General features: G+C 50.2%; 2 protein-coding genes across 3 annotated transcripts in view; one reads left to right on the top strand and one right to left on the bottom strand.

The window, feature by feature from the left end:
* The window catches only part of MCM4 (minichromosome maintenance complex component 4), a 114,637-nt gene extending 108,953 nt beyond the window's left edge, over positions 1-5,684 (bottom strand). Inside the window, 4 exon segments of the mRNA XM_029591250.1 lie at positions 2,692-2,855; positions 3,233-3,397; positions 4,188-4,261; positions 5,544-5,684. Of these exon segments, the coding sequence (XP_029447110.1) occupies positions 2,692-2,855; positions 3,233-3,397; positions 4,188-4,257 (399 nt within the window). The 5' untranslated portion in view covers positions 4,258-4,261; positions 5,544-5,684.
* Positions 5,685-7,658: 1,974 nt separating this feature from the next.
* The window catches only part of PRKDC (protein kinase, DNA-activated, catalytic subunit), a 683,602-nt gene continuing 664,771 nt past the window's right edge, over positions 7,659-26,489 (top strand). For both annotated transcript variants that reach the window (XM_029591248.1, XM_029591249.1), the window contains exons 1-3: positions 7,659-7,859; positions 11,790-11,866; positions 11,998-12,090. In XM_029591248.1, coding sequence (XP_029447108.1) covers positions 7,691-7,859; positions 11,790-11,866; positions 11,998-12,090 — 339 coding nt within the window. In that variant the 5' untranslated portion in view covers positions 7,659-7,690. The remainder of the gene's footprint in view (positions 7,860-11,789; positions 11,867-11,997; positions 12,091-26,489) is intronic.

Genomic DNA, 26,489 nt, shown 5'->3' with positions numbered 1-26,489 from the left:
ACAGGTGAGCGAAGGTATTCCATTTACTTCATCATTCCAAAGAAGGAAGGCATGTTTTGCCCAATTCTGGACTTCAAGCGGGTAAATGTAGCACTCAAGGTTCTAAGGTTCCAGATGGAGACCCTGCGGTTGGTAATAGCAGCGGTGCGCAAAAGCGAGTTTTTGGCTTCTCTGGATTTGATGGAGGTGTACCTGCACATTCCCATTTGGCCGGATCATCATCAGTTTCTGCAATTCATAGTGTTGGGTCAACATTTTCAATTTGCGGCCCTTCTGTTTCGGTTGGCCATGGCACCGCGCACATTCACCAAGGTGGTAGTGGCAATGATGCTACATCACGGAGTGATGGGTGCATCCCTATCTGGATGACTGGCTTGTCAGAGCAAAGTCAGAGGACGTTTGTTGCCGGTTGGTGCAGAAGGTGATCAGTACTCTGGAGTTGCTTGGCTGGGTGGTGAATTTAGCGAAGAGTCACTTGGTGCCGTCACAGTCCCTCGAGTATCTGGGAGCTTAGTTCGATACTCATGGGGGCTAAGTCTCTCTCTCAGCAATGTGTTCTGAAGCTGCAGGGTCAAATTCAGTGCTTGTTGGTGCCCAGGGTCTAGGATTATTTACAGGTACTGGGTTTGATGGCTTCAACCATGGAGTTAGTGCCATAGGCTTTGCACATATGAGACCTCTGCAGCAAGCTCTGTTGCTGCTAGAAGGTACTGCTCAGGACAGTCTGTCCTGATGGCTGCTGACTTCCAATCTGGTTTGAGGTGTGGACCTGGAAGTTCCGGATTGTATAATTTTTACTACCAATGCCAGTCTATCTGGATGGTGTGTGGTGTGTCAGCAGCAGTCTGTTCAGGGCAGTTGGTCAGTGAAGGAAGCTTCTTGGTCTTTCAGTCAATTTTCAGTTTTCAATCCTGAACATCCTTCAGAGCCACAGACCGTGAAACTGGGATGACAGTCTTCTTTGTTACCGCTGATACCGCAGCATCCACTTTAGGAAGGGAAAATGGCTCCAACATCTGTTCAGACAACAGATAAAACTTCGCCATCGCTCTCCCCACTCAAACTGCCATTAGGAACACTCCACTCCCAATCCACCAACTTCTTCACCGACTTATGATACAGGAAGGCTTTCGCAGGACCCCCAAGCCCATCCAGGGTTGGGTCCACACCTTCCATGTCAGAGTCTTCTTGTGAATTCTTCATCTCAAGCTCCTCCAGGACCTGCGGAATCAACGGTCCCAACTCCTCTTTCCGGAACAAACAGCCCACCTTTGGTCATCCCCTTCAGATACTGGGATCTCCTCTGGATCATCTCCCGGATCTGTGCTGGCTGCAACCTGAGTCAGCGACACCCCCGGATCCCCAGGGGTCCCCGTCTTAATCATCCAAGTCCGTGCAAGACGGATTAGGACCAAACAACCACTGAACCTGCAAAGTCCGCTCCTTCTGAGAATGCACTGGTCTGGCACTCCACTCCAGACCCTCGAAATGCCAGGTCCAGTTTCCCAGCCCTGCCTGCTGAGCTAAATAAGCCTCACGTAATAGGCCAAAATCTGATGAAAAAGGTCTGGAAGCAGTGGCAAAGACGCTGGGAAGATCTAGCAACACAGGATTCCAAAACAGGCCTCTAAACCATCTGCCCTCTCCTGCACCTCGCTGGGGCTCAAGCAGGCCAGGAAAAGCCTCAGGGGAAAATCCCTGCAAGTGCAGCATGATAATTAAAAATGGCCATCGTTCCTGTGCCGATGGAGATAGAGGCCCCAATGTGCTCCAAACCTTGGCACGCAGGGATAATCTCTGCGGGAGACACCTTACTCTTTTTTGCTGCTACCGGCCACCCGACACGCATGCACGCACGCTGAATACAGACCAATGTGGCTCAGATGTGCTAGATCCACACAGCACACCAATCCCTGCACCATACCTTCCTCAGTGGAAAAAACCCTTAAAGAAGAAAAAAAAAAAACTGAGTCCACTGAAATAACCAGGGAGAGGAAGAACAAACCGCCCCTGCCCCTGGTCAGCAGTACTGCAAAGGCCGAGAGCTGTCCCTTCAACTTACTGAAGCCACGAGACTTATTCCTTCAAATCTTACCACATACACTTTTTTTTTTTAAATTGCAAACTTTAACAAACCCTAACAAATTCCCTCCACATGGAACACAGCGCTATCCGGCACCACACAGGAAGATCAGCCAAAATGAGGACAGACTGAAAAATCAGACGTCCTGAGCCCACAGCCACCTCAGCAGCCTCATGAAAGGGAGGGATCTGGACCACCAGATTTACACCCCACAGGATAAGGAATTGAGCGTACAAAAGGGTCATCGACCCCCAGTTCATCCACCAGGACCCAAAAACTCCCTGGGAGGAAAGGCTCACAAATCCCCCCCCCCCCCCAAAAAAAAAAAAAATCTGAATGCAGAACTGCAGGTTTTGCACCATCTGCTGGAGACAGAGGAATATTGAGGAACTGCAGGTGGCACAAGTGATTATGTAGCAGTGTTAGTAAAACGTTCTGTATCCATCTGCAGGCAGGGAGGCAAAACCCAGGAGTCTGGACTGATCCGGGTATGTACAGAGAATCGCACATAAATTTACCATTATGCTGCATATTCTTTTCGAAAATCTAGAATACTCAACTGGCTGTATAATCACATTAGGACACGTACGAGAAAAGCTGCAAACTACCTGGTCAGAGTGCAAGTCCACCTGCCGGGCTTTGCGGGCAGAGCCAAGGTCTGGCCGTTGTCTTGCTGGAGTACCTCGAACACCACTCCTTGGGGTCCCCTCCACCCGGGAACTAGGTGTGCCATAGGTCAAAGGTGAACTCAAGTCGAACTCATTGGGAACAACTGCAAGGAAGAGTTATTGCATTAGTCAACTTTACAGTATCCAAGACCAGGAAAACAAAATTGCAGGCTTAGTCAGGTATCACTGAGAAACAGGCCTACAAGACACTTTCACACATAAGGAAAGAATGTATAACATGAAGTAAGCAAAAAGCTGTTAAAATATAATACATTCAATTGGAAGTATGCAGAATAAAACTACAAAAGTGTTTTAAAGAGAGAGACAAGCATATTTCAATTGATGTGGATTTTACTTTACATTTGTAAAAAGCAAGCAGTTACTAGATTCTGAATTCCTTCTGTAAACTGCAAAACATTCATTTTCAGTACGGGCAAGAAAAAAAAAAATAAAAGTCAGCTTGCGCTGGAGATGTACTTACCAGAATGCCGCGATGGCATGGGGCTGGAGAACACGGAATCCTGGAGATTGGGACTCTGCATATCTGCTGCAGGTGAAGTCAGCATTGGCTGTAGTTCTCCTGTGGACGTGCGCTCATCTGTACGACGTCTTTGTGATGGTGGGGACTGCACATCTTCACTACGCGCTGCAGCACAACACACAAGCAAGTTGCTTTTAGTCTTCTGCTCTAATCACCGCAGAGTTTTTATTACATTTTCATATATTACAATAAAATGGCATGAAAGTGGTCAATATCAAGATGGACTCAAACAAATCGGAGCAGCCTTCACAACATGAGCGTGAGCAAGGAATCTTAAGTAGAATCTATTCCCCAAACTACACAACAGGATTGGGAGACTCAGGAAATACACTTGCGCACAACACTGACTTTTTTTTTTTTTATGGCTCAGGGCCCTTATATTTAAAGCTTGAACATTCAGAAGAAAAGATGATTTCATTGGTGTAGCAATAAATCAGTGAAAATAGGGAGGATCTTCTGGGTTGCTGGCCAGAGGAGACCAGGAACGGGAACAGGCTTGTGGAGAGGCCAATAAATGAAGGAAAGAACTTCAGTAGCAGAGCGGGAAGAGGCCGGCATGAGGAATACTAACATTACAGATAAATCTGACCTGGATCCCGGAGATTTACAAGCTAGAAAGGCGACTAAGTAAATTAATAAATAAAACTAGAGGGGAGGAGAGAGGATAGCAAAGGAACACCCTCGCTCTGCCAATCAAGAAGCCAGGCACTGCAGACAGACCAAAGAGTGTGTATTCGGTCAACAGAGAACCACAGCTACTATGCCAGCAAGTGACAAGAGTTTGAATCCAGCAGACAGCAGCAACAGGCAGGTCCACAACTGGAATAAAGATGAGAGGACAAGGACGGCGCAGAACAGAGATTATCAGCGCTCGTTCGCACACATCACTGCTTACGAGTTGGCGGGTTGCTGCCTCTTCCTCGCTTGCTACCTTTCCGGCCTGGGGTAGATGCTGGAGATGACATTTTGCTGTCAACAAAAAAAAAAAAAAAAAAATCAATAAAATACAAACAAATGCACAGATTTGAAGACTAAGTAGGGCAGCAGCTTTCAATGCTGGGGATTGAGACAGTCTTATAAATTCCCCTAATTGCATCATTTTAGGGCCCAACTGCTTCTGCTTCTCAGTCTCTTTTTTCTGGAATCAATTCATGCTGTTTGCAAAGCTACATGTGCACCAACTAGGCTAGCCAGTTTAGATGTTGGCAACAATTACCCCTGAGATGCATGAACAATAAAAGTGCCTGCACAAATATAAATTGGTCCCATGCTCATTTTTTTAAAAGTAGTTATCACATGCTACTGAACATCTAGAATACGTATTGTGAATATAAAATCTAGGAAAGAGGGTGTGAAAATGTAGAAAAACTTTGTCAGACAAAGCTTTATTTTATTTTATTTTTAGGAACCAGGATAAAATAAAGCATTTTTCCTTGTAACGTGTCTTTTTTTGCTGTTTTTTTCTTGTTCCTGTTTTGTCTATATTTTGGATTTCTGCATTTCTTCTCATTTGGGTTTTGTCTGGTTTTTGTTTTGTATTGTCATTTTTAGATATTTTTACTATTTATACTTTTTTCATGCTTTTCTTTTTCAGTATCTCTTTCCATCCTTCCTATGTAGCCTAAGCCTCTGTCGACTACCTCCCCTCCAGCCTAAGGGGTAAGGAGCCCATGCTCAGCAGTTCCTTTGGACTCAGAAGGAGCTGTTTTCTTCCAGTCCATTACAGTATGCTAGCAAAAGAAGAATTCCAACACTGCACATCGCTCAAATACAGAAAACAAAGGTGAGTTTTGTACAAAATCGCACATGCTCCTAATTTTCTTATGGCGAAATTCTAGTACTGTGTACAATTGTGGACAGTCAATAGGCTAAAGGATACCACACCACCACAAGCTTGAAAATACACAACATGCATGATATAAATACACTCTCTCTACTGCCATTCACAAAAGCATAACACAAATAGCTATACTGAAGCCCTAGTATATCATTACCTAAAACAAGTGTCAGCACTGGTAAACTCATGATAGTTAAGTAGGGCCTTCAGAGCAATGAGTGTAAGACCATTCCCATACCCCCACCACGCCATCTGGACAACTGGATTTAAAAATGGCTCATTCAGCAGTTTTTAAATAGGCTGAGAAATTCTAATCCAAACATGGTCATATTTATTCTGTACCTTGTCCTTCCTCCAGATCGGTTATGTCACAGTTCTGAAGTATATATAAACCTTTCAGTAGCTTCATAATACCTTGGAGTTTGTATCAGCAGAGATCTTCTTTCATGCTCCTATTGCCTCATGTCTTGATTACTGCAGTTCATTTAATGTTAACACTGGACCCAAGTTTTCCCAAAAAGCTACCCCAGGGACTCCTTTGTTCTTTCAAAGGTCCAAATTATAAAACACCCTCACCTCCCCTTCACCAACACATTCCAGTCCCTCCCCAACCTATTAGAGAGCCCTTGCACTCTGTTTAACGGCTATAAAGATGCTTAAGGGAACATAAGGAAACATAAAACAATAGATAAAATAATGCTTTGCTCCAAAGGAATATAAACAAAGTGTTCCAAAGTACATAGGGATCTCCATTTTCAGTTCTTATTTTGCCTGGGAATTTCAATGTTTACAAAAATGTCACTAGAAAAATGGCTTTGATATAACACAGGAGAAAAAAAGTCAGTGGAAAAATACATTTTCCCACCAATTTCTTTTTATACTGAAACTCTCAGGCACCAAAATCTAACAGCAAATATATACAGCAGAGCAGATCCAGCCTCTAGTCAGGATAGGCCCCAAGCTGCATGGACGAGAAGAACATGTACCAAGTTTGCCCCCCATCTAAACATCTCTTACGTCTGCTACCACTGTCCCGCTACGTTGAGACAGCGCAAGAAGCCACCCCACCAGCAACATGCAAAACTTCAGCCATCTTATCTAAGGTTGCCAACTTTCAACTGTCAAAGTTCCAAACACTTTGAGATGCTGTTTAATATTTTCGCTGTTTCCATAAATGCAACTTTAATTGCCACATTTTATCATCAGAAAAAAAGAACAGAATTCAGTAACAAAAATGACCACCACCTAGTCTGTCCATATCACGACCCCCTTGACTTAGAACTTCTTTACTCTGAAACACGTTTCAAACCAGAGGACAAACCACTGTTTTAACACATACTTGATTTAACCCGCTAGTTAAATCATAGTCTAAAGCCTACACATACTGAATAGAGAACTGATACGGGCACACTGTATTGTATAATCACAGTGGCAGTCTGGATTCTACGTTGCAGTTGAGAGCTAAAATCAGGACATTTCAGAATATTTTAGCCTTCCCTCTTTTTTCCCATATAGTACCCCCAAAAGCTGTACAGGATAGTTGGCAACTCCCGGGGAATGGGACAAATCACACAGCGCCGCTGTCCCCTATCCCATTCCGAAATCCCTCGCTCGATAAGGTAAGTCTAAGACACTGCTCTCACCTGTGCGCAACAACAAAAACTCTCTATTCCATCAATCGCTACTCCTCCGCATCGAAGAAGAAAAACGTTTTGGCGCCAGACTCGTCACGTGATTTGTCTCTGCGCGTTTTTCTTCCAATCGCTACATAGGAAAATACGTCAGGCACCCTTAGAAAACTTAGCCCAGGGAGACAAATAAGCTCATCTCAAGCAAGTTGAGCCGTAACTTCAGTTTGCAAAGGATCTTCTATTATTTTGACAAACTACATAACAAAACTGTATTCATAACATTATTTGCAAAATTCTGCATGCTTTTTTTTAATCCTAGTTTTCATAGACCTTAGTCCATCCTCCCTTATCCATGGTTAATTGGTTTCATCTTCATTTCGCGGGAAAAATGAAGAGGAAGATACCATATTTAGTTGTGGAGTCACCGCTACAAAACACAGTTTGGTAGAAATGGAAAAAGAAACCCTAAATCACACATTTTGCCAATTGAGCATTAATATTATCATAAATTGGTGTTTTGTCTACTGTTTCCCTTTTATTGGAAAATAGATTACATGCAACAGTAAATATGATTTACCCCCTCCCCTTCTCCACTATGTAGTCTTCCAAAAGATTAAACCAATTAACTGTAGAGGGTATAACCAAAAGACATTTATAAAGCTTTCTCGATATTCTTCAAGGGTCAGCTACAAGTTAACACTTCGAAAATTAGAGAACACAAAATTAGAGAACACAAAAGAGACTGAGTCAAGCGTTCCTAGAGCTAAGCGATGTTATTTCACATTCCATTTTGATTCCCCTCCAAATTACGTGGTTAAGCCCAAGTGGGCGTGTGTTCGAGGGGAGGGTCACATTCAGTCACGTGGCCGGAAGTTTTCCATTTCTCTCTGCCGCTGCCTGTAATTCGTACAGTAGCGGCTGTTCGTTGTCATGTCGGCTCTCGGGGCTGGCGGTAGTTCGGCGGGGGTGCAGAGCCTTCTGCACAGACTGCATGCGTTGTTGAGTGCCGGGGACCCGGGCTTAGTGGCCCTTGAGGCGCAGAGCCTCATCCGTAGTCTGGGCGAGCAGTGTGTTATCAGCAGCGGGGAGAGCGTCCTGGGTGCGTAGCGCAGCTGGTGCGGCACGGGGAGGCTCGGATGGTAGCGCAGGCTGCGGTGTGCTGCTGAGCTGCCCCAGTGTGCCATAGCTGGATGAGAAATGATGCCTGTACCTGTTGCCTCTAAACTAGCCAATGTTAGGGTTACACGTAGGAAACTTTTTCCTTTAGGTATAACGTGGGGGAAACTCTTTTTAGTACATACGGCTTAAACAGGATTAAAATTGATGAAGTCTTTTTATTATTTATACTGTATCTTAGGGGGCAACAGGGCTCGTGGCTGCTGCAGGTTCGAGTACTGCTTTGGAGCAATAGGAAGGATGGCAGAAATTAGATACTAGTGTGTTTGGTTTTTTTTTAATCTGTGAAGTAAGGTGAAAGAGCCTATTTTAGTATAAAAAAAATTGGCAAAGATATAAATCTGAAGAAAATAGGAAAAGTATCAATGGCAAGTTATATGTAATGAGCACACTCCTGTGGCTGCCACAGGTTCTACTTTCTGCCTGGCTTCCTATTGCTCCAGAGGCAGAAAGTAGATATTAGTCCATCTTTTATTAGATGGATGGGCCAACTAGATGGGCCATATGGTGAGCTTCTGTCCTCGTATTTCTGTGTTTCTATGTTTAGCAATTCAAAGAATAACATGGTGAGCAAGAAATAGTCTCATGGTGTAGCTGCCAGAATAAATGGTTAATATGAAATGTTGAATGCTTCTGATAAAACAGGTAATCATGTGGCTGGAGCTCTCTGGGCTGCAATAACTGGAAGTCCTAGTGGTAACACAGGTGTTCATGTAGATAGACTGTCTGTCTTAGGAGGTTCCCTAGTAAGGGTAACTGCATAGATCAGGGTGGCCAACCTGTCACACACCAAGAGCCAAGACACATTATCAAAGAGTCGCAAGTTTCCAAAACACATGGGGTTGGGGGAAAGTGGGAGTATCCCCTTCCAATAGTATTTATCCCCCTCTCAATATGCCCACCCAGTCCTTGACATTTTCTCTCTGTCCCATCCTGTTCTCAATCTGCCGACCCTGTCCATGCTGGTTTTTCTCAATCTCATCCTGTTCTCACAAGTCTCTTTTAATCCCGCCACCCTATCTTGCCAAGTCTTTTCATACTCCCTCCCTTTACCTATTGTTATTATTTTTTTTAATATACTGACATTTGATCTGAGATATCACATTGGTTAACATTCAAGTACTGTAGGTATTTCCCTATCCCCAGAGGGCTATCCTACCAGTATGTCAATTTTCTCTCAGTTCCCCCACCTGATTGTCCTCTCAGTCCTCCCACCCTGGCCCCACTAGTGTCTCTCATGATCTCATCTCTTTCCCCCCCCCCCAGTATTTCAGTCCTCCTACCAGTCATCCTCTCAGTTCCTCCACTATCCTCACCAGTCTCTTTCCTCCCATCCTGTCCCTACCTTTCTGACTGGTATCTTTCTCTTGTCCTATGTCTCTTTTTCCCTTCTGCCTCTCATACACTTTCCACCTCTCCAACTTTCACCTCCACTTGCACTGCTCCTCTCCCCCCCCCCCCCCCATGTGTGTGTCTCTAATCCTTCTGCATCCAGCCCCCTATGTGCTTTCTCGTCCACTCTAATCACACCTCTACCTTCCTATCACCCTCCTTGTCCCTGCTTCATCCCCTTTAGCTCTCTCAGCTTTCCTTCCTTTAACTCTCACAGCCTGTCATCCATCCTCGCCCTCCTTTCCTTTTCACTCACCCCCCTTTCACTGTCACAAACACACCCTCATCACCACCTTTGCCTCACCCTAAACTCTTTTTTTTTTTTTTTTCAACCCCAATGACCATTGCTGACTTTCTTGCACACACACCCTTCCACTGGCTTTCTCACACATCTGATTTGCTGTATTTCTGCATTCTTTTGAATCCCTTCTACCTCCGGCTCTCATGGCCTCTCTGGCCTCTCCTTTCCCCCACATACCTGTCATATAGTACCTTATCCTGGCTTTCTCAACCCTCCTCCATTTCCACCACCCAAGCCCTGGTTCCCTCACACCTGTTGTGGCAATATCTAGACGACGATTATGAGATTGAACAGCATCTTAATTTCTTGCTGGTTAACTCATAGAATGGCAGTAATAAAACTCATACTCTGGAAACATCCAATCAGCTACAAAATAAATGAAGCAAGACCAATCAGGTTGAAAAGACAGCAGATAGAAGAGGTGCTTCTTCATTACTCAGCCAGTCATACTGCTTGTAATGATTATGAAACTCAGGTACAGTTGCTTGCACCAATCAAAATAGACATCTATAAAGTGAAGATCCAATATTGTCTTGAAAATTAAGATGAGCTAATCTACACTTTTGTCCTCAAGGTATGAATGAAGAGTTGGGATAGATGTCTTTAGTTTGATTGATGCAAGGGACTGTATCCGTCAGAAGTCCTCCTGTAATGTATCACAATCCACTTGTGATTTAACTACTCTGAATAATTTTGTATCATCAGCAAATTTGATCACCTCACTCGTCGTATTCCTTTCCAGTTCATTTATAAATATATTGAAAAACACCAGTCCAAGTACAGATCCCTGAGGCACTCCACTGTTTACACTTTCCCACTGAGAAAATTGACCATTTAATCCTGTCTTTTAACCAGTTTGTAATCCACAAAAGGACATAGCCTCCTATTCCATGACTTTTTAGTTTTCTTTGAAGCCTCTCATGAGGGACTTTGTCAAAAGCCTTCTGAAAATCCAAATACACTACATTTACTGGTTCACCTTTATCCACATGTTTATTAACCCCTTCAAAAAAATGAAGCAGATTTGTTAGGCAAAAATTCCCTTGGGTAAATCCATGTTGACTGTGTTCCATTAAACCATGTCTTTCTGTTCATTATGTGATTTCCCCAATAGTTATACCTTTTGTAGACAAGGAGAAAAGTAAGTCACAGAGCTTTTTGCAGCACAGGTCTCCTCTTCAACCACTGGACCTGTTGAATTTAACACTCTGCTGGGTACTATTTAGTTGCTTGGGTTGCTGTGTTTTTGTACAAAGCAATCTTGTTAGTGGCATGTAACGTTGCATGGTGGTAGTATAAGTGCAGCAGTGCATTGCACTACTCAGAGACAGGATGGCATTTCTGTAAACAAAAGTAATTTAAATGAGGTGGAACTCCTCAGCTTTCTCTTAGCCTACTCCTTCCTTCCACCCTCCCCCCCCATTTGAAACCACCTGGTCTTGCATACTACTATCCTGGACTCTTCATATCCTATCCTACAATGAAACCTTTAAATCTCACTTGCTGCCATCCTAGACCCCCTGTGACAGCCCCCGTTAGTCCTGTGCAGATGGTAAAAGCGTACAAGCTTTCAGCAAGATCAAAGTTTACTGTGAAATTTACTTTATTTTGCTTTGGATATTTTCCGTCATCACTGCTCTTTTAATTTATTTTTTTTCTGTTTTTTTTTTCTTTTTGATTAAGTAAACTTTTCTTTTTCACTCATTTGCGTGTTTCTTCAGTGTTAGCCTATTAGAGTGTGAAAGAACAAGCCCGGAGTAGTATGGACCAACTATGTCATTTTCAGAAAAATACATGAAAACTGACCTCAGTTGACACAGACCACCCCAAGGACTCTATATAAAGGTTTTACGTGAGAAGCTGTGATCCAGTGTCTTGAAAAATTATCATTTTTGCATTAGGATTTTATTTTAACACACTATTTCCAGCAGCACTTCAGGGACACAAAGCAGCAGCACATGTAAATGGTATTACACAAATGTTAAGTTTTCTTGTAGGTCAGTAAATGCTTTCCCTCCCAAGTTTGTTTGCAAAGTTTATTAAATACAATAAAATCTGAATAAAAATGTAATTCTCTTGATTCAGAATACGCCTGTCTTGTGTACAACTGCAGTGTTCACTTGTTGCGCACTCTAATTTAACTTCTTTTTTATCCTGCAGCCTTGCAGACTTCATTAGTATTTTCCAAGGAGCATGGATTACTTATATTTGTCCACAAATCTCTCAGCATTGAACAAGTAAGTGGATCAATTTAGCTATCTTTCACATAAGCTTTTTACACGGCAGCATTAGTGAATGCACTAGTTCATGTAGCCCAAATGTTGAAATACTTTACAGTTAATGATCTATGGTTTTTATTTGGTATTAGTTTCGAGACTGCAGGGAAGACGCACTGAAGTTCTTGTGCTCTTACCTGGAAAAGATTGGTCAGAAGGTTCAGCCTTATGCGTGCGACATCAAGGTAAGTAGTGTTCAAAAATTTGGAAATGTCCACTTACTATGGTTCAGCAGAAAATATTCCATATGCATTAAAACAGAGGTTCCCAAACAGTCCTGAGGGACCCCCCCCAACCAGTCAGGTTTTTAGGATATCCGCAATGAATATGCATGAGATAAAATTTACTTGCTATGGAGACAGTGTATGCAAATTTCCCTGTACGTACCCGGATCAGTCCAGTCAGCTGGGTTTTGCCTCCCTTCCAGCAGATGGAGACAGAGAAAAACTTTGAGAGCACCCCCTCTTAACTGGGTGTAGCACCTGCATCTCTTCAGTATTTCTGTCTCCAGCAGACGGAGGTGGTGTAAAACCTGTGGCTCTGACCGTTGTTAGGTTTTCCTTAAAATAAATAAATAAAAGCAACCAAAGAAGCTCCAGCTTTTTTCAAGCAGGACAAGAACGAACTGTTATTCCTCCCAGGGGGTCAGCAGGTCCTGGTGGGACCATCCCTGCCTGGTTGCAGGCTTTCAGGAGTGAGGGTTGGTGGCCCAAAGTTGCTCCCCCTCTTTTAGGTGGTGCTGGGGTTGATACCGGGGTCTGGTCCCTCCCCCACCCCCTTTGTGGATCCAGAGAAGTCTCCCTGACTGGTACAGTAAAACAACAACAAAAAAAACCCAAGAGCACTGACAGCAGACCCTTTGCCTCCTGGCAAGGGTTGTGCATCTCAGCTGGACTCCGAATGAGCGGTTGCCCGTGTCTCGGGCTCCAGGTTTCTTTCCTTTCCCTCCTGCTTTTCTTGTTGGCGCCTCCCCCCGCGCCGTGCATGCTCCTCCTTTCCCGCCGCCATGCTGGGTGGGACCCTATGTTCTGCTTGCGGTGAGATCTGTTTGTGGCTGTCCCGCACTGGGCTTTGTATTCGTTGGTTCCCCAGGAGGAGAGGGTTCCTTGGGAGCGGCAAAGGCAGACAAGACCCCATGGTGCAGGCAAATGGCCTGTTGCTCCGGACCTTGAGGTAGATCCATTCCTGCTCAGCGTGCAAACGGCGGCCATCTGCCATCTTCAAGTCTTTCGGTGCAGCTAAGTGGAGGGCAGTAGGGGAGGGAGATCTCCCGCGCAATTTGCCTCCAGCCGAATTAAGTCCTGAGGGTCTTCAGGACGTGATCCCTGATTTTTTGGAAGAGGAGCCCGGTCCCCTGGAGGGGGGTTCTAGGGGTCTGACTGGTTTTACTGCCGACTTCATGCATTTAATGCAGCATCCAGCCTCCGGGGGATGACAGAATCGCCAGAGATCCAGTCTCTTCCTCTGAAAAGGAGGGGGTCTCTGCTCCTAAGCGGTCCTGGAGAAGGAGGGCACAACAAGGACCAAACTTCCCCTCTGGTCCCTGGCTGCTCAGCCCGTGGACGATTCCACTTCCCAAGTTTCGGGGCCAGATGACCAATATGGTTTGACTCTCACGGAGTGGATACCGACCTTGCCAACCTGGACCCGGATCAGCCGTTGTCGGGTGCCTCAATGGTCGAAGGGGATGACCCCAAAGTGGTTCGTTCCTTGTACATACCCAGTTCAGACCAGACTCCTGGGTTTTGCCCCTCCTCTAGCAGATGGAGACAGAAGTTTTCAAAACAAAACTCCACCTTATATAGAATGGTGCCACCTACACTCCGGCAGTATTTCTCTGTCTCCAGCAGATGGTAGAGGTACAAGGCCTACAATCTGTGCTGAATGTTCATTGGAAGAGTAGTGAGTTCTATGAGTTTTAGAGACTTTTCGGTCTGTAAAACTTTTACTTTGAAAAAAAAAAAAAAAGAGCAGTTTCTGTCCTGAGCCTCCCAGTGGGTTTGTAAGGTCCTGAGGGGTGGTCCCCTCTGGTTGTTGAGGCAGCTGCATTACAGGATCGAGGGCCCTCTTTTTCCAAGCTAGCAGCTGGGTGCGACACCAGGGAGCCCGGTTCACTCCACCCCACCGGATAAGGACCGTGGACCACTGCCGGGCAAGTCTTTATTAAAAAAAAAAAAAAAAAAAAAAAGTTTTGACTTTCTTTCATTTTCTGTCAGTGTCACTGCGCTGCGGCTCTCTCTTCCCTCCCTGACTCAGTGCTTGGAAGAACCGAGATTAATTTTCTATTTTTTACAGAATTGAATTTTAGCTTTCTCAGGCCCACTACCTGTTGCCGCACTTGTCTGCGTGCTGCGCATGTGGCTTGGCCCGTGCGCGTCTTTTCTCGGGAGGGGCTGTGCTCGGCGTGTCTTCCCCGGGGGGGGGGGAATCCTCCGGGACTGCAAAAAATGGTTAAAGGCAAGGCTACCTGAGCTCCTTCAGTGTTAGCTGCACCGAGATCAGCTGAGTGCGGGAACGGAGGCCATTTTGGAGTCTTAGATCAGTGAATCGTGCAGCTATGGGGGAGGGGATTCTCCCGCCTCCTCTCTCTCCTCAGCCAGGGTTTCCTGGAGGGAGTGAACCTTTACAGCCTCTCTCACCTGCAATGGAGGATAGCCCCGAGGGGGCTTCTGACTCCTCTTCCTCCTTCTCCTTGGAGTTTATTTTATTTCTCCATAAGGCTTTTAAAGCTAGGAGGGAAGGGAAGCTGCAGGCTGGGGATAAAACCTCCTCTAGTGGTCTTAAGTCTCTTTCTCGAAAGCAGTCTAAGTCTAAGAGAGTCTCTGGGTCCTCCAAAGCTAAGCACCCTTTGTGTACAGGGGCTCATCAGACCGATACTGATTCCACGGGTCAGGATATGGACCCAGGGGACCAGGACCCGCAAGGCAAGCCTCCGATGGGGGTGGATACAGACCCTGATCAACATCCACAGGATCCAGCATGAGGCTCACATTGTGGAAGGAGATGACCCTAAGATGGTCCTTCTGTTTAGGAGGGAGGAGTTGGCTTCGCTTATCCCTGCCATACTCTGAGAGCTAGGCATAGATGGGCCGCCAGAGGAGTCCAGGCTAGGGACCATGGACCCAGTGTTGTTGGGTCTGAAGGGCCCGGCTATTTCCTTTCCTTTTTACTTTTCTGCCACGGAATTGCCATATAGAGAATGGGATACCCCGGATCTGGGATTGAAAGTTAGCAAATCTATGGATAAGCTATTTCCTCTTCCGGAGGAAGCAATTGACATACTGTGGGTGCCCAAGGTGGACGCGGCGGTGTCTGCAGTCACCAAAAAGACCACAATCCTGGTTACGGGTGCTACAGCCCTGAAGGACCTGCAGGATAGAAAGTTGGAGCTGCAGCTCAAGAAAATGTTTGAAGCCTCGGCACTGGGAGTGCGGGCAGCTATGTGCAGCAATTTTGCCTTACGAGCGGGCCTTCGCTGGGTTCAGCAGTTGCAGGCTAATGCTGGTCTTCCGGTGCAGAAGCACAGCAAGCAGGGCGTCTGGAAGCTTTGCTCGCTTATATTGCGGATGCACTTTATGGTCTGTTATGGACTTCGGCCAGATCCATGGTGTCGGCAGTCTCGGCTCGTCTGCTCCTGTGGTTAAGAAACTGGTCGGAGGATATTTCCTCTAAGGCTCAGATGGGGTTGTTGCCATTCAAGGGTAAAATTGCTTTTTGGCAAGGACCTCGAGGATATGATTCAATCCCTGGGGGAGAACAAGGTTTAGGCCCAAGTCAAGGGGCTCCTTTTCTTCACGGTCTCGATTCAGAGGGAATCGGAGATTTCGTCCGTCCAGAGCTCCAGCTTCTTCCTTTCAGCAAGCGCCCGATCGGCAACAGTCCTGGTCTCAGTCCTTTTGTGGCCGATGCTTTGGCAGAACCAGGGCTACCCGGCCCGCATCTGGGGCCAAGTCTTCCCAATGAAGGGACGACGACCCATTCCTCGGTTCCAGCTGTTGGGGGCAAATTGTCTCTGTTTTATGAGGAATGGGTCAAGGTGACGTCGGACCAGTAGGTCCTTACTGTGATAAATCAAGGCTACGCTTTAGATTTTGTACACTGCCTTCCGGGGCGGATTCTGGTCTCCCCATGCGATTACGAAGAGAAACAACAGGCAGTACAAGATACCTTGCAATGCCTTCTGCAACTCGGCGCCATCACCCTGGTTCCTCAGGCAGAGCAGCGAAAAGGGCATTTATTCCATTTATTTATTTTATTTATTTGAAAACTCTTCTATACCATCACAACGGTTTACAGAGAGGCACAATAAAGAACATTATAAGTGGTATAGATTACAAATTAAACATGTGCCATCATAGTACGGTAACATATTTTAATACGATAAACTATGTGTTTAAGCCTATATGTTGGTTAGAAAACTGTTAAGCGGTTGAAATCTAACATTAATATGCATTCCCTGTACGTACCTGGATCAGTCCAGACAGTGGGTTATGTCCCCAGTCCAGCAGATGGAGTCAGCACAAGCTTCGAGGGGGCGTTCCCATATATACCACTACCCCCTCTGCTGGAGTTCAGTATCTTCTGACTCCAGCAGATGCGAGTAGGGGAATCGGAGCTTCCCCAATTTGGCCAGGGATTCAGTTCTTCTGCCTTTGTATTTTCTCTGCTTTCTGTCTGTTTTGTCTGTATTTTGGATCAAGTTTATCTATAAAAAAAAAAAAAAAAAAAAAAAAGCTGTCAATTTTTGGGGAGGCGTGGCTTGTGGCTTTCACCTTCCTCCTTCTGTCCTGGCTCCCGCGTGCTTGTCTCAGCCGGGGGTAAGTTTTGATTTTGTTTTTGCCGTGTAAAAAAAAAAAAAAATTTCCTTTTCAGCTTCTGGTGCGCGGAAGCCGGTTGGGCCGGCCTCTCCGCGGGTTCTTCTCACCCGGACAGTCTCCTGCGCCGCGTGGTCGGCTGCAGCTGACAGAAGAGGAACTCTTCACTCGGGCAGCGCGGCCGAGCAGGCCCCCCCGCGACAAACCTCGCGCTCTGGGAAGGCGGGCAGCGCAGGCCGACGGGCCCCCCCGCGTTTGTCCCCCCCTGCGATTGGCCCCCCCCCCCCCCCCGAGGCTTTAATTTTTAATTTCTTGTTTTTTCGCCGGACCCGATGCCGCGGCCGTCGCTCTGTTCGGCCTGCGGCGAGCCAGGGTCCCGGATTTCGCGCGAGGGGATCTGCGCTAGGTGCCTCCCCGGGGGGGGGAAGGTACCTCGCAGCCCCGCAGTGAATTTTCCTTTCTTCAGGACTTGCCCGGGAGGCGCGGGCCGGCCACTCTGCCGGTTATGGCGGGAACGGCGGCCATTTTGAGTTCTTGCCGCGAGGAGGACACACAGGCAGAACAAGGAGCTGGGGACTGTGCAAACATTTTCCACCGTTTTTGTTACCACAGCAGGGCTCGCAAGCCCAGGGGACGGCGGGACCCCCTCCCTCGGGGACCCCCCCGGGCAGGCCGGGGTTTTCCCCAGAGTTCATCTTGCTTATGCATTCGGCCTATCTCCAGAGCTTGGAAGCCCCCGCGGGACCTCCCCCAGCGAAGATGCCCAGGTTGGCGCCATCACCATCAGCTCCCCCTGACCCGGGGGCGCCGGGGGTCCCCCCGGTCCCCCCCCCCAGGTCCCTCTACCACCCACTCCAGGGGGGGCAGCGGCGGTTCCGGTGGGGCCCGGTACCGTGAGCCCCGATGTGGGACATGAAGAGGGAACGTCTGAGGGGGACGACCCGCGTACCCTGCGTCTCTTCCAGAGGGATGAGCTGGATGACCTCATCCCTCGGATCATCCAGGAATTGGATCTCGACCTGCCCCCGGACCCGCCCGCTCCAGTGACTCCCGCGGTAGTAACATCTTCTAAGAAGGGTGATCCGGTCCTGGCGGCCCTTAGACCGAGGGCCAAGGCTTTTCCTATTCATGAGTCGTTCATGCAGCTACTCACCAGGGAATGGGATGCCCCGGAAGCTTCCCTGAAGGTCAGTCGGGCCATGGAAAAGCTGTATCCCCTGCCTGAGGACTTCCTGGAACTCATCAAGGTGCCCAAAGTGGACTCCGCCGTGTCGGCAGTCACGAAGAGGACGACCATTCCTGTGACGGGCGGATCGGCCTTGCGGGATACGCAGGATCGCAAGTTGGAAGTGTTTCTCAAGAGGGTTTTCGAGGTTTCCGCCCTGGGTATGCGGGCGGCAATGTGCAGTTCGCTCGCTCAGCGAGCTAGCCTGCTCTGGGTGCAACAACTCCTCACGTCGCAGTCCTTGCCCGACGAGGAGGCCGCTCAGGCGGATCGGCTCGAAGCGGCGGTGGCCTACGGGGCGGATGCCTCGTATGATTTGTTTCGGGTCCTGGCAAGATCCATGGTGTCTGTAGTGGCGGCTCGTCGTCTGCTGTGGCTTCGCAACTGGGCGGCGGATACCTCCTCCAAGTCTAGTCTGGGCTCCCTTCCCTTCAGGGGCAAGTTCCTTTTCGGGGAGGATCTGGATCAGATCATCAAGTCGTTGGGGGAGAACGCAGTACATCGGCTGCCAGAGGATAGATATCGACCTTCGCAACCGTATGTCGCCTCCCGGACCAGAGCCAGGGCACAACGACGCTACAGGAGCTACAGGCCATCGAACCCTAGACCCGCCGTCGCCAGGTCTCAGCCCTGGTCGCGTTCCTTTCGCGGACGGAGGCCCGCGCGCGCCGCCCCCGGAGCAGGCAACCCCTCTCCGAAGGGGTCGCAATGATGTCAGGCTCGCCCACTCCGCTGTCCCCAGAATCGGGGGTCGGCTGGCGCTGTTCTATCAGGAGTGGGCGCAGATCACCTCGGACCAGTGGGTCCTAGACACCATACAACACGGCTACGCATTGGAACTTGTCCGCCCCCCGCAGGCAAGGTTCATTTTCTCCCCCTGTGGCTCGGCGCTCAAAAGACAGGCGGTGCAGACAACCCTGGACAGGCTGTTGGAAATAGGCGCTATTGCGCCCGTGCCCTTCGGAGAGGTGGGCTCGGGCCACTATTCCATCTACTTCGTAGTGCCAAAGAAGGACGGTTCCTTCCGACCCATCCTGGATCTCAAGGAGGTCAACAAGTCTCTTCGGGTTGTCGGGTTTCGCATGGAAACACTGCGGTCGGTCATCGCGGCGGTACATCGGGGGGAGTTCCTAGCCTCCCTGGATCTCACGGAGGCCTACCTGCACATTCCCATTCGACCGGATCAGCACCGGCTTCTCCGGTTCAAGATTCTGGACCAGCACTTCCAGTTCGTGGCTCTCCCGTTCGGGCTGGCGATGGCACCGCGGACCTTTACCAAGATCATGGTCGTCGTGGCGGCGGCACTTCGGAGGGAGGGCGTGCTGGTACATCCTTACCTGGACAATTGGCTCATCCGAGCGAAGTCCTTCAGCCAGGGCCAGGCGTCGGTAAACAGGGTGGTGCAGTTCCTGCAGTCCCTAGGATGGGTAGTGAACTTCTCCAAGAGCTCCCTCGCACCCTCGCAGCGCTTGGATTTTTTGGGAGCGACCTTCGACACCCGGCTGGGCAAAGTCTTTCTGCGTCAGGACAAGGCGCAGGCTTTGCGGGATCATATACAGCGGTTCTCTGCGTTACCAGATCCCACATCCTGGGACTACCTCCAACTCCTGGGGGTGATGGGATCTACCATCGACATGGTGCCTTGGGCGTTTGTGCATCTCCGGCCATTGCAGTGGGCGCTCCTCTCCCGTTGGAAGCCCATCTCGCAGGACTACCAGATGAGCCTCCTGCTCCCGCAGAACGCCAGGGACAGCCTGGGCTGGTGGCTGGAGCCGTCGAACCTGGCGCGAGGCGTGTCCCTGGAGGTGCCACAATGGGTGGTAGTGACCACCGATGCCAGCCTGGCGGGCTGGGGAGCAGTTTGCGATCGAAGCGCCATGCAGGGGACGTGGTCAGCGCTGGAGGCAAAGTGGTCCATCAATCGCTTGGAAACCAGGGCGGTCAGGCTAGCCCTGCGTCATTTCCTGCCGCTCCTCCGGAACCGGGAGGTCAGAGTTCTTTCGGACAATGCTACCACGGTGGCCTACATCAACCGCCAAGGCGGCACACGCAGCCGGCAGGTTGCGCTGGAGGCGGCGTTGCTGATGCAATGGGCGGAGCGTCATCTCGTCCGGATCGCGGCCTCGCACATCGCCGGGGTGGACAATGTTCAGGCGGATTTCCTCAGCCTTCAGCTGCTGGACCCAGGAGAGTGGTCCCTCTCCCAGGAAGCGATGCAACTTCTCGTCCATCGGTGGGGCGCCCCCCACTTAGATCTGATGGCTTCCGCTCTCAACACCAAGGCTCCACGCTTCTTCAGTCGCCGGCGGGAGCACGGCGCAGAGGGAGTGGATGCGCTGGCTCTCCCGTGGCCACCACACCTGCTGCTCTACGCGTTTCCACCGTGGCCGCTAGTGGGCCGGATGCTGCGCAGAATAGAAAGCCATCAGGGAACCGTGATTTTCGTCGCCCCGGAGTGGCCCAGGCGACCCTGGTTCGCGGACCTTCTGCAGCTGGTGATTGGGCCAGTCAGACTGGGCCACCTCCCCCATCTCTTACGTCAGGGTCCGGTATTTTTCGAACAGGCAGAACTCTTCTGTCTTGCGGCCTGGCTTTTGAGAGGCGCCGTCTCCGACGCCGGGGATACCCGGAGGCGGTAGTATCAACACTGCTGAAGGCGCGTAAGGCGTCGACGTCGGCGGCCTATGTTCGGGTCTGGAAAGTATTCGAGCTGTGGTGTGCCAGCCAGGACACGAGACCCACTAAGGCTTCCGTTCCTCAGATTCTACAGTTCTTGCAAGCGGGGGTGGACAAAGGCCTCGCCTATAATTCCCTACGGGTCCAGGTGGCCGCCCTGGGCTCGCTGTTGCGTGACGGCGGCTCCCTGCTGCAGCACCCTGACATTGCTCGTTTCCTCAAGGGGGTCAAGCATTTACGACCGCCGTTACGGGACCCTTGTCCCTCCTGGAGCCTCAACCTTGTGCTTCACTCGCTTTCGGGTCCGCCGTTCGAGCCACTGCGAAGCGCGACGATCAAGGATCTCACTCTCAAGGCTGTCTTCCTGGTGGCCATCTGTTCCGCTCGCCGCATTTCGGAGCTGCAGGCTCTATCGTGTAGGGAGCCTTATCTGCGCTTTTCTGACTCTGGAGTATCACTTCGTACTGTTCCCTCCTTTCTCCCGAAGGTGGTGTCGGCATTTCATGTGAACCAGACGGTGGAATTGCCGTCCTTCTCTTCTTCCGAACCGAAGGCTCTCCGACTCCTGGACGTCAAGCGCACTCTGCGTATCTATCTAGAGGCTACCAACGAGTTCCGGATTTCTGACCATCTCTTCGTGCTTTGGTCCGGTCCCAAGAAGGGGTCGCAGGCCTCGAAGACGACGATTGCAAGATGGCTGAAGGCGGGCATTACCGCTGCCTACATTGGTACGGGGCGGACGCCCCCTCCGGGCATCGTCGCTCATTCTACACGCTCTCAGGCGGCCTCCTGGGCGGAGGCTCGCTCGGTCTCAACTCAGGAAATCTGTCGAGCGGCAACCTGGAAATCGTTGCACACGTTTTCCAGACACTATCGGCTACACCTCGCCTCTTCGGCCTCGGGTCATTTTGGCGAGCAGGTTCTCCGAGCAGGCCTCGCAGAACCCCACCCGATTTAGGGACGCTTGGGTACATCCCACTGTCTGGACTGATCCAGGTACGTACAGGGAAAAGAAAATTATTACTTACCTGCTAATTTTCGTTCCTGTAGTACCATGGATCAGTCCAGACGCCCACCGCGTTTGGATACTTCTTCCTGCTCGGCTCTACTCGACGTTTTTCTGTTACTCTGCTCTGTTACTCTGCTCTGCGTTATGCAGTTTTTCAATGTTTTCACAGCTCCCTACAAGTTGGTAAGCTGGTTGTCTTTAATCGTTAATCGTTGAATGTTTGCAATCCTTATGCATTATCTGTTTCTACAAACTTGATCCAGAAGGGGTCTCTACTCGGGCTTTGATATTCTCGATACTGAACTCCAGCAGAGGGGGTAGTGGTATATATGGGAACGCCCCCTCGAAGCTTGTGCTGACTCCATCTGCTGGACTGGGGACATAACCCACTGTCTGGACTGATCCATGGTACTACAGGAACGAAAATTAGCAGGTAAGTAATAATTTTCTTTTTGTAAAAATCAAACAACTGCTTGCTTGGTGCGTCCTTATCTATCAACTGTTTTTCTCCTTCTCTTTTCCTTTATAAAAAGCTTGTTTAAAGAGCCAGGTTTTCAAGGTTAGTTTTGAATATTTTCAAATTTCTCTGCAGCCTTATTTCAAGTGGCATGGTTTTCTATAGCACAGGTCCAGCCAGCAACAGTGCTCTTTCCCTTACTTGAGTGAGTGCTGATTTAACAGAGGGGACAGTTAGAGCCTTATTAGCAGATCTCAGGTTTCTGAGTGGTACATGTACGCGCAGTGCTGTGTTAAACCAGTCAGCTTTTTCATCGTGGATTCCCTGTACGTACCAGGATCAGTCCAGACTCCTGGGTTTTGCCCCCCCTCTAGCAGATGGAGACAGAAGTTTACAAACCAAAACTCCGCCTATATCTAGGCTGGTGCCACCTACAGTCTGGCAGTATTCTTCTGTCTCCTAGCAGGTGGAGAGGGTGCAAAACCTATAGTCTGTGCTGAGGCCTAAGTTTTTAGGTGGTAGTTTTAAAAAAAAAAAAAAGAAAAGAAAGAACTAAAAGGGTAGAAAAGGTAGAAGGTGTCTGCAGAGGGGAAGGACCGCAGAGGCTTGCCTGCTGGTCCCAGTCCCCGCCTCCCAGGGGAAGGTAAGGTCCTGAGGGGACCGTTCCCCCTGGTTGAGGCTGCCGAGGAGTGGGGGAGCCCCATATACCGGCGATTCAGGGCTGGGGGTGACACCGGGGATCCCGGCTCACTCCCCCCAGCTGGCTCCGGATACGAGGTAAACCGAGATTGCAAAAAAAAAAAGTTTGTGCCTGTTTTTGGGTTTTTGTTTTGTCTGTTCCCGGCCTGTGTTCGTTCTCTCTCTCTCTCTCTAGCCAGTCGGGGTGCCTGGTGTGCGTGGCGGGAGGGGGAGGGCTCGATCGATTTTCTTTTTCGCGGGCTCTGCCTTCCTGCTCCGGCGGACCATGCCCTGGCAAGCGGCTTGCCGGGCCTGCGGGTCCGCAGTGGTGCGGCTGTCTAGGGACAGCCTCTGCTCCTGGTGTGTGGGAGGGGGTGAGGGAGTATCGAAGCCGGCGTCCGGGACCCGGGGGGGTAGCAAGCCTCGCGCCGGGTCTGCTGCGGCTGGTTCAGTGTTGTCGGAGGGGGGGGTCGTCCTCGGGGTTGCCGGGGACGGCTGCCATTTTGAACGCGATTTCGGCGGGAACGGCTGCCATTTTCTCGCCTCGGGGAGCCGAGGCTAACGCGGGCCGAATGGGGGCCGGGGAGGATGTTCCCCCACCACAGTTGTCACCCCAGCAAGGGTCTTCGGGGGGGGGGGGGCAGGTCAGCGAGGACCAATGCCCCCAGCGAGGATTCCCCTGGGGAAGAAGATGAAGATGAGGGGTCCTCGGATTCTTCATTTAATTCGCGGTTTGTGCTTCTTATGCACAAGGCCTTTAAGGCCCGCCGCATGGCCAGGAAGAGGGCCCAAGGTGACCCGCCTTTGGAGCTGGGTGCTCAGGCGACAAAGAGGCCGAAGCCCGGTCCGGGGGCGGAGGTTCCGTCCAGGGGCCGGCCTCTTCGGTCCTGGGGGACCAGAGATCAGCGAGACTCTTCCACGGAATCTGAGGAGCCGGAGGAGGCAACGGAGGAGCAGGACCTTCCATCCCAACCCTCGAGGGGGGTTGAGGGAGACGGAGAGATGGGGTCCAAGGCTTCCGGACCGCCCCACGGAGCTGAGGGAGATGACCCTAAGGTGGTCAGGTTATTTCGGAAGAACGAATTAGGCCCACTCATTCCGGAAATCCTAGGGGAGCTGGGAATCCCGCTCCCACAAGTGGACGGATCCGGTCGTGTGGGGCTCCGGGGTCCTTCTTCAGCTTTTCCTCTGCATTTCTCAGCCTCGGATTTGCTTTTTAAGGAGTGGGATACTCCAGATTTGGGGCTGAAGGTGGCAAAGGCGATGGATAAATTATATCCCCTGCCGGAGGATGGTTGGAGCTGTTGCGCTTGCCGAGGATAGATTTGGCGGTAGCAGCGGTGACTAAGAAGACCACTATCCCGGTAACCGGTGGTACCGCGCTTAAGGATTTGCAGGATAGGAAGTTGGAAGTTCAGCTTAAGCGAATCTTTGAAGTTTCTGCGTTGGGGATTTGTGCGGCGATTTGCAGTAATTTTTCCCTGAGGGCAGGTCTTCGCTGGGCGCTGCAGCTCTTGGCAAATGAGTCCTTGTCCCCGGAGGAGGTGCGCCAGGCAAGTCGCTTAGAAGCGGTTATCGCCTATAGTGCGGATGCGTTTTATTATCTTTTGCGCACGTCCGCCAGGACTATGGTATCCGCGGTATCGGCGCGGCGGCTGTTATGGCTGCGTCATTGGTCAGCGGATGTGACCTCCAAGGCTCGGTTGGGCTCCTTACCCTTTAAGGGGAAGTTATTGTTTGGCAAGGAATTGGAGGATCTGATTGAGTCCTTAGGAGAGAATAAGGTGCATCGGTTGCCGGAAGATAGGCCAAGATACTGTGGGGCTCCAGCATCTCGTCCTCGTTTTCGTGGCGGTCGCAGGCCACGGACGTCTCGGGGATCGAATTCTTCCTTTCGTCACAGCGCTACCCGGCAGCAGTCTTATTCTCAGTCCTTTCGAGGGTGTCGTTTCGGTCGTCCGGGATCTGGTCAGGCTGTGCAGGGAGGTAAGCCTGCGCAATGATGTGAGGCCGGTCCATTCCTTCGTTCCCAGGATCGGCGGCAGGTTGAGCCGGTTCTACGAGGAATGGACCAGAATCTCTTCGGACTTGTGGGTCCTAGAGGTGATAAAACAAGGCTACGCATTAGATTTTTCTTGCCGGCCGCCCAGGTGTTTCCTAGTGTCGCCTTGCAGGTTCTCAGAAAAGCGAAGGGCGATCCGGGCGACTCTAGCTCGGCTTCGCGATCTCGGGGCTATTGTTCCGGTCCCGCCCGCCGAGTTACGAGAGGGCCGATATTCCATTTACTTCGTAGTGCCAAAGAAAGAAGGAACTTTTCGGCCCATCCTCTACCTCAAGTGTCAACAGGTGTTTGAGGATCCCTCGGTTTCGGATGAAAACATTGCGGTCGGTGATCGCGTCTGTGAGGAAGGGGGAGTTTCTAGCCTCTCTGGATCTCACGGAGGCGTACCTGCACACTGGCATTCGACCGGACCACCAGCGGTTTCTCCGTTTTGCGGTAATAGGTCAGCATTACCAGTTTCAGGCGCTGCCGTTTGGCCTGGCCACAGCTCCTCGCACGTTCACCAAGATTATGGTGGTAGTGGCAGCGCGACTCTGCGAAGAGGGACTGTTGGTGCATCCGTACTTGGACGATTGGCTGATCAGGGCCAAGTCGAAGGACCTTTGTCAAGCAGCGGTTCAGAGGGTGCTCCAGCTCTTGCGATCACTGGGCTGGGTGGTCAATGTGGCCAAGAGCCATCTAGAACCAACACAGTCCCTGGAGTATTTGGGAGCTTTGTTCGACACATGTCAAGGCACAGTGTCCCTCACGCAGGGTCGAATGCTGAAGCTGCAGTCTCAGATCCGAAGATTGTTAATCAAGCCGGTACCGGTAGTATGGGACTACTTGCAGGTGCTGGGTTCTATGAACTCTACGCTGGAATTGGTGCCATGGGCTTTCGCTCATATGCGTCCTTTGCAGTCAGCGTTGCTATCCCGCTGGCGTCCAGTATCTGAGGAATTCTTCCTTCCCTTGCCGCTGACCCAGGAAGCCAGGGACAGCTTGACCTGGTGGCTCAGTCCGGCCAACTTGAGTCGAGGGGTCTCGCTGGAGACTCCGTTATGGACAGTGGTTACCACGGATGCCAGTCTACTCGGTTGGGGGGTAGTCTGCCTCGGACAGTCAGTCAGGGGCAATGGTCACCTCGGGAGTCATCGTGGTCGATCAATTGGTTGGAAACTCGAGCGGTGCGGCTGGCTCTTTTGCAGTTCCTCCCTCTTATCCGCGGTCGGTCGGTCAGGATATTGTCGGACAATGCAACCACGGTGGCTTACATCAATCGACAAGGGGGGACCAAGAGTCAGGCGGTGGCGTCCGAAGCTCGGTCATTGATGATATGGGCGGAGGCCCATCTGAGCAGTATTGCGGCCTCTCACATAGCTGGGGTAGAAAACATCCAAGCGGATTTTCTAAGTCGCCACTGGCTGGATCCTGGAGAGTGGGAGCTCGCGGAGCACGCGTTTCAACTCATCTGTGTCCGATGGGGCACGCCAGCGATCGACCTGATGGCAACGTTCAAGAATGCAAAAGCTCATCGGTTTTTTGCTCTGCGTTGGGAAACGGCAGCGGAAGGAGTGGATGCTCTGGTAGTGCCGTGGCCGACTGATGTCTTACTCTACGTGTTTCCACCGTGGCCTCTCATAGGCAGGGTGCTACATCGAGTCGAGAAGCACCCTGCAGACGT

Source organism: Rhinatrema bivittatum, chromosome 2 (assembly GCF_901001135.1).
Source record: "Rhinatrema bivittatum chromosome 2, aRhiBiv1.1, whole genome shotgun sequence".
In the NCBI taxonomy this organism is placed as follows: Eukaryota; Metazoa; Chordata; class Amphibia; order Gymnophiona; family Rhinatrematidae; genus Rhinatrema; species Rhinatrema bivittatum.
The sequence above is the reverse complement of the archived record's forward strand: the minus strand, read 5'-3'. Positions and strand labels throughout refer to the sequence as shown.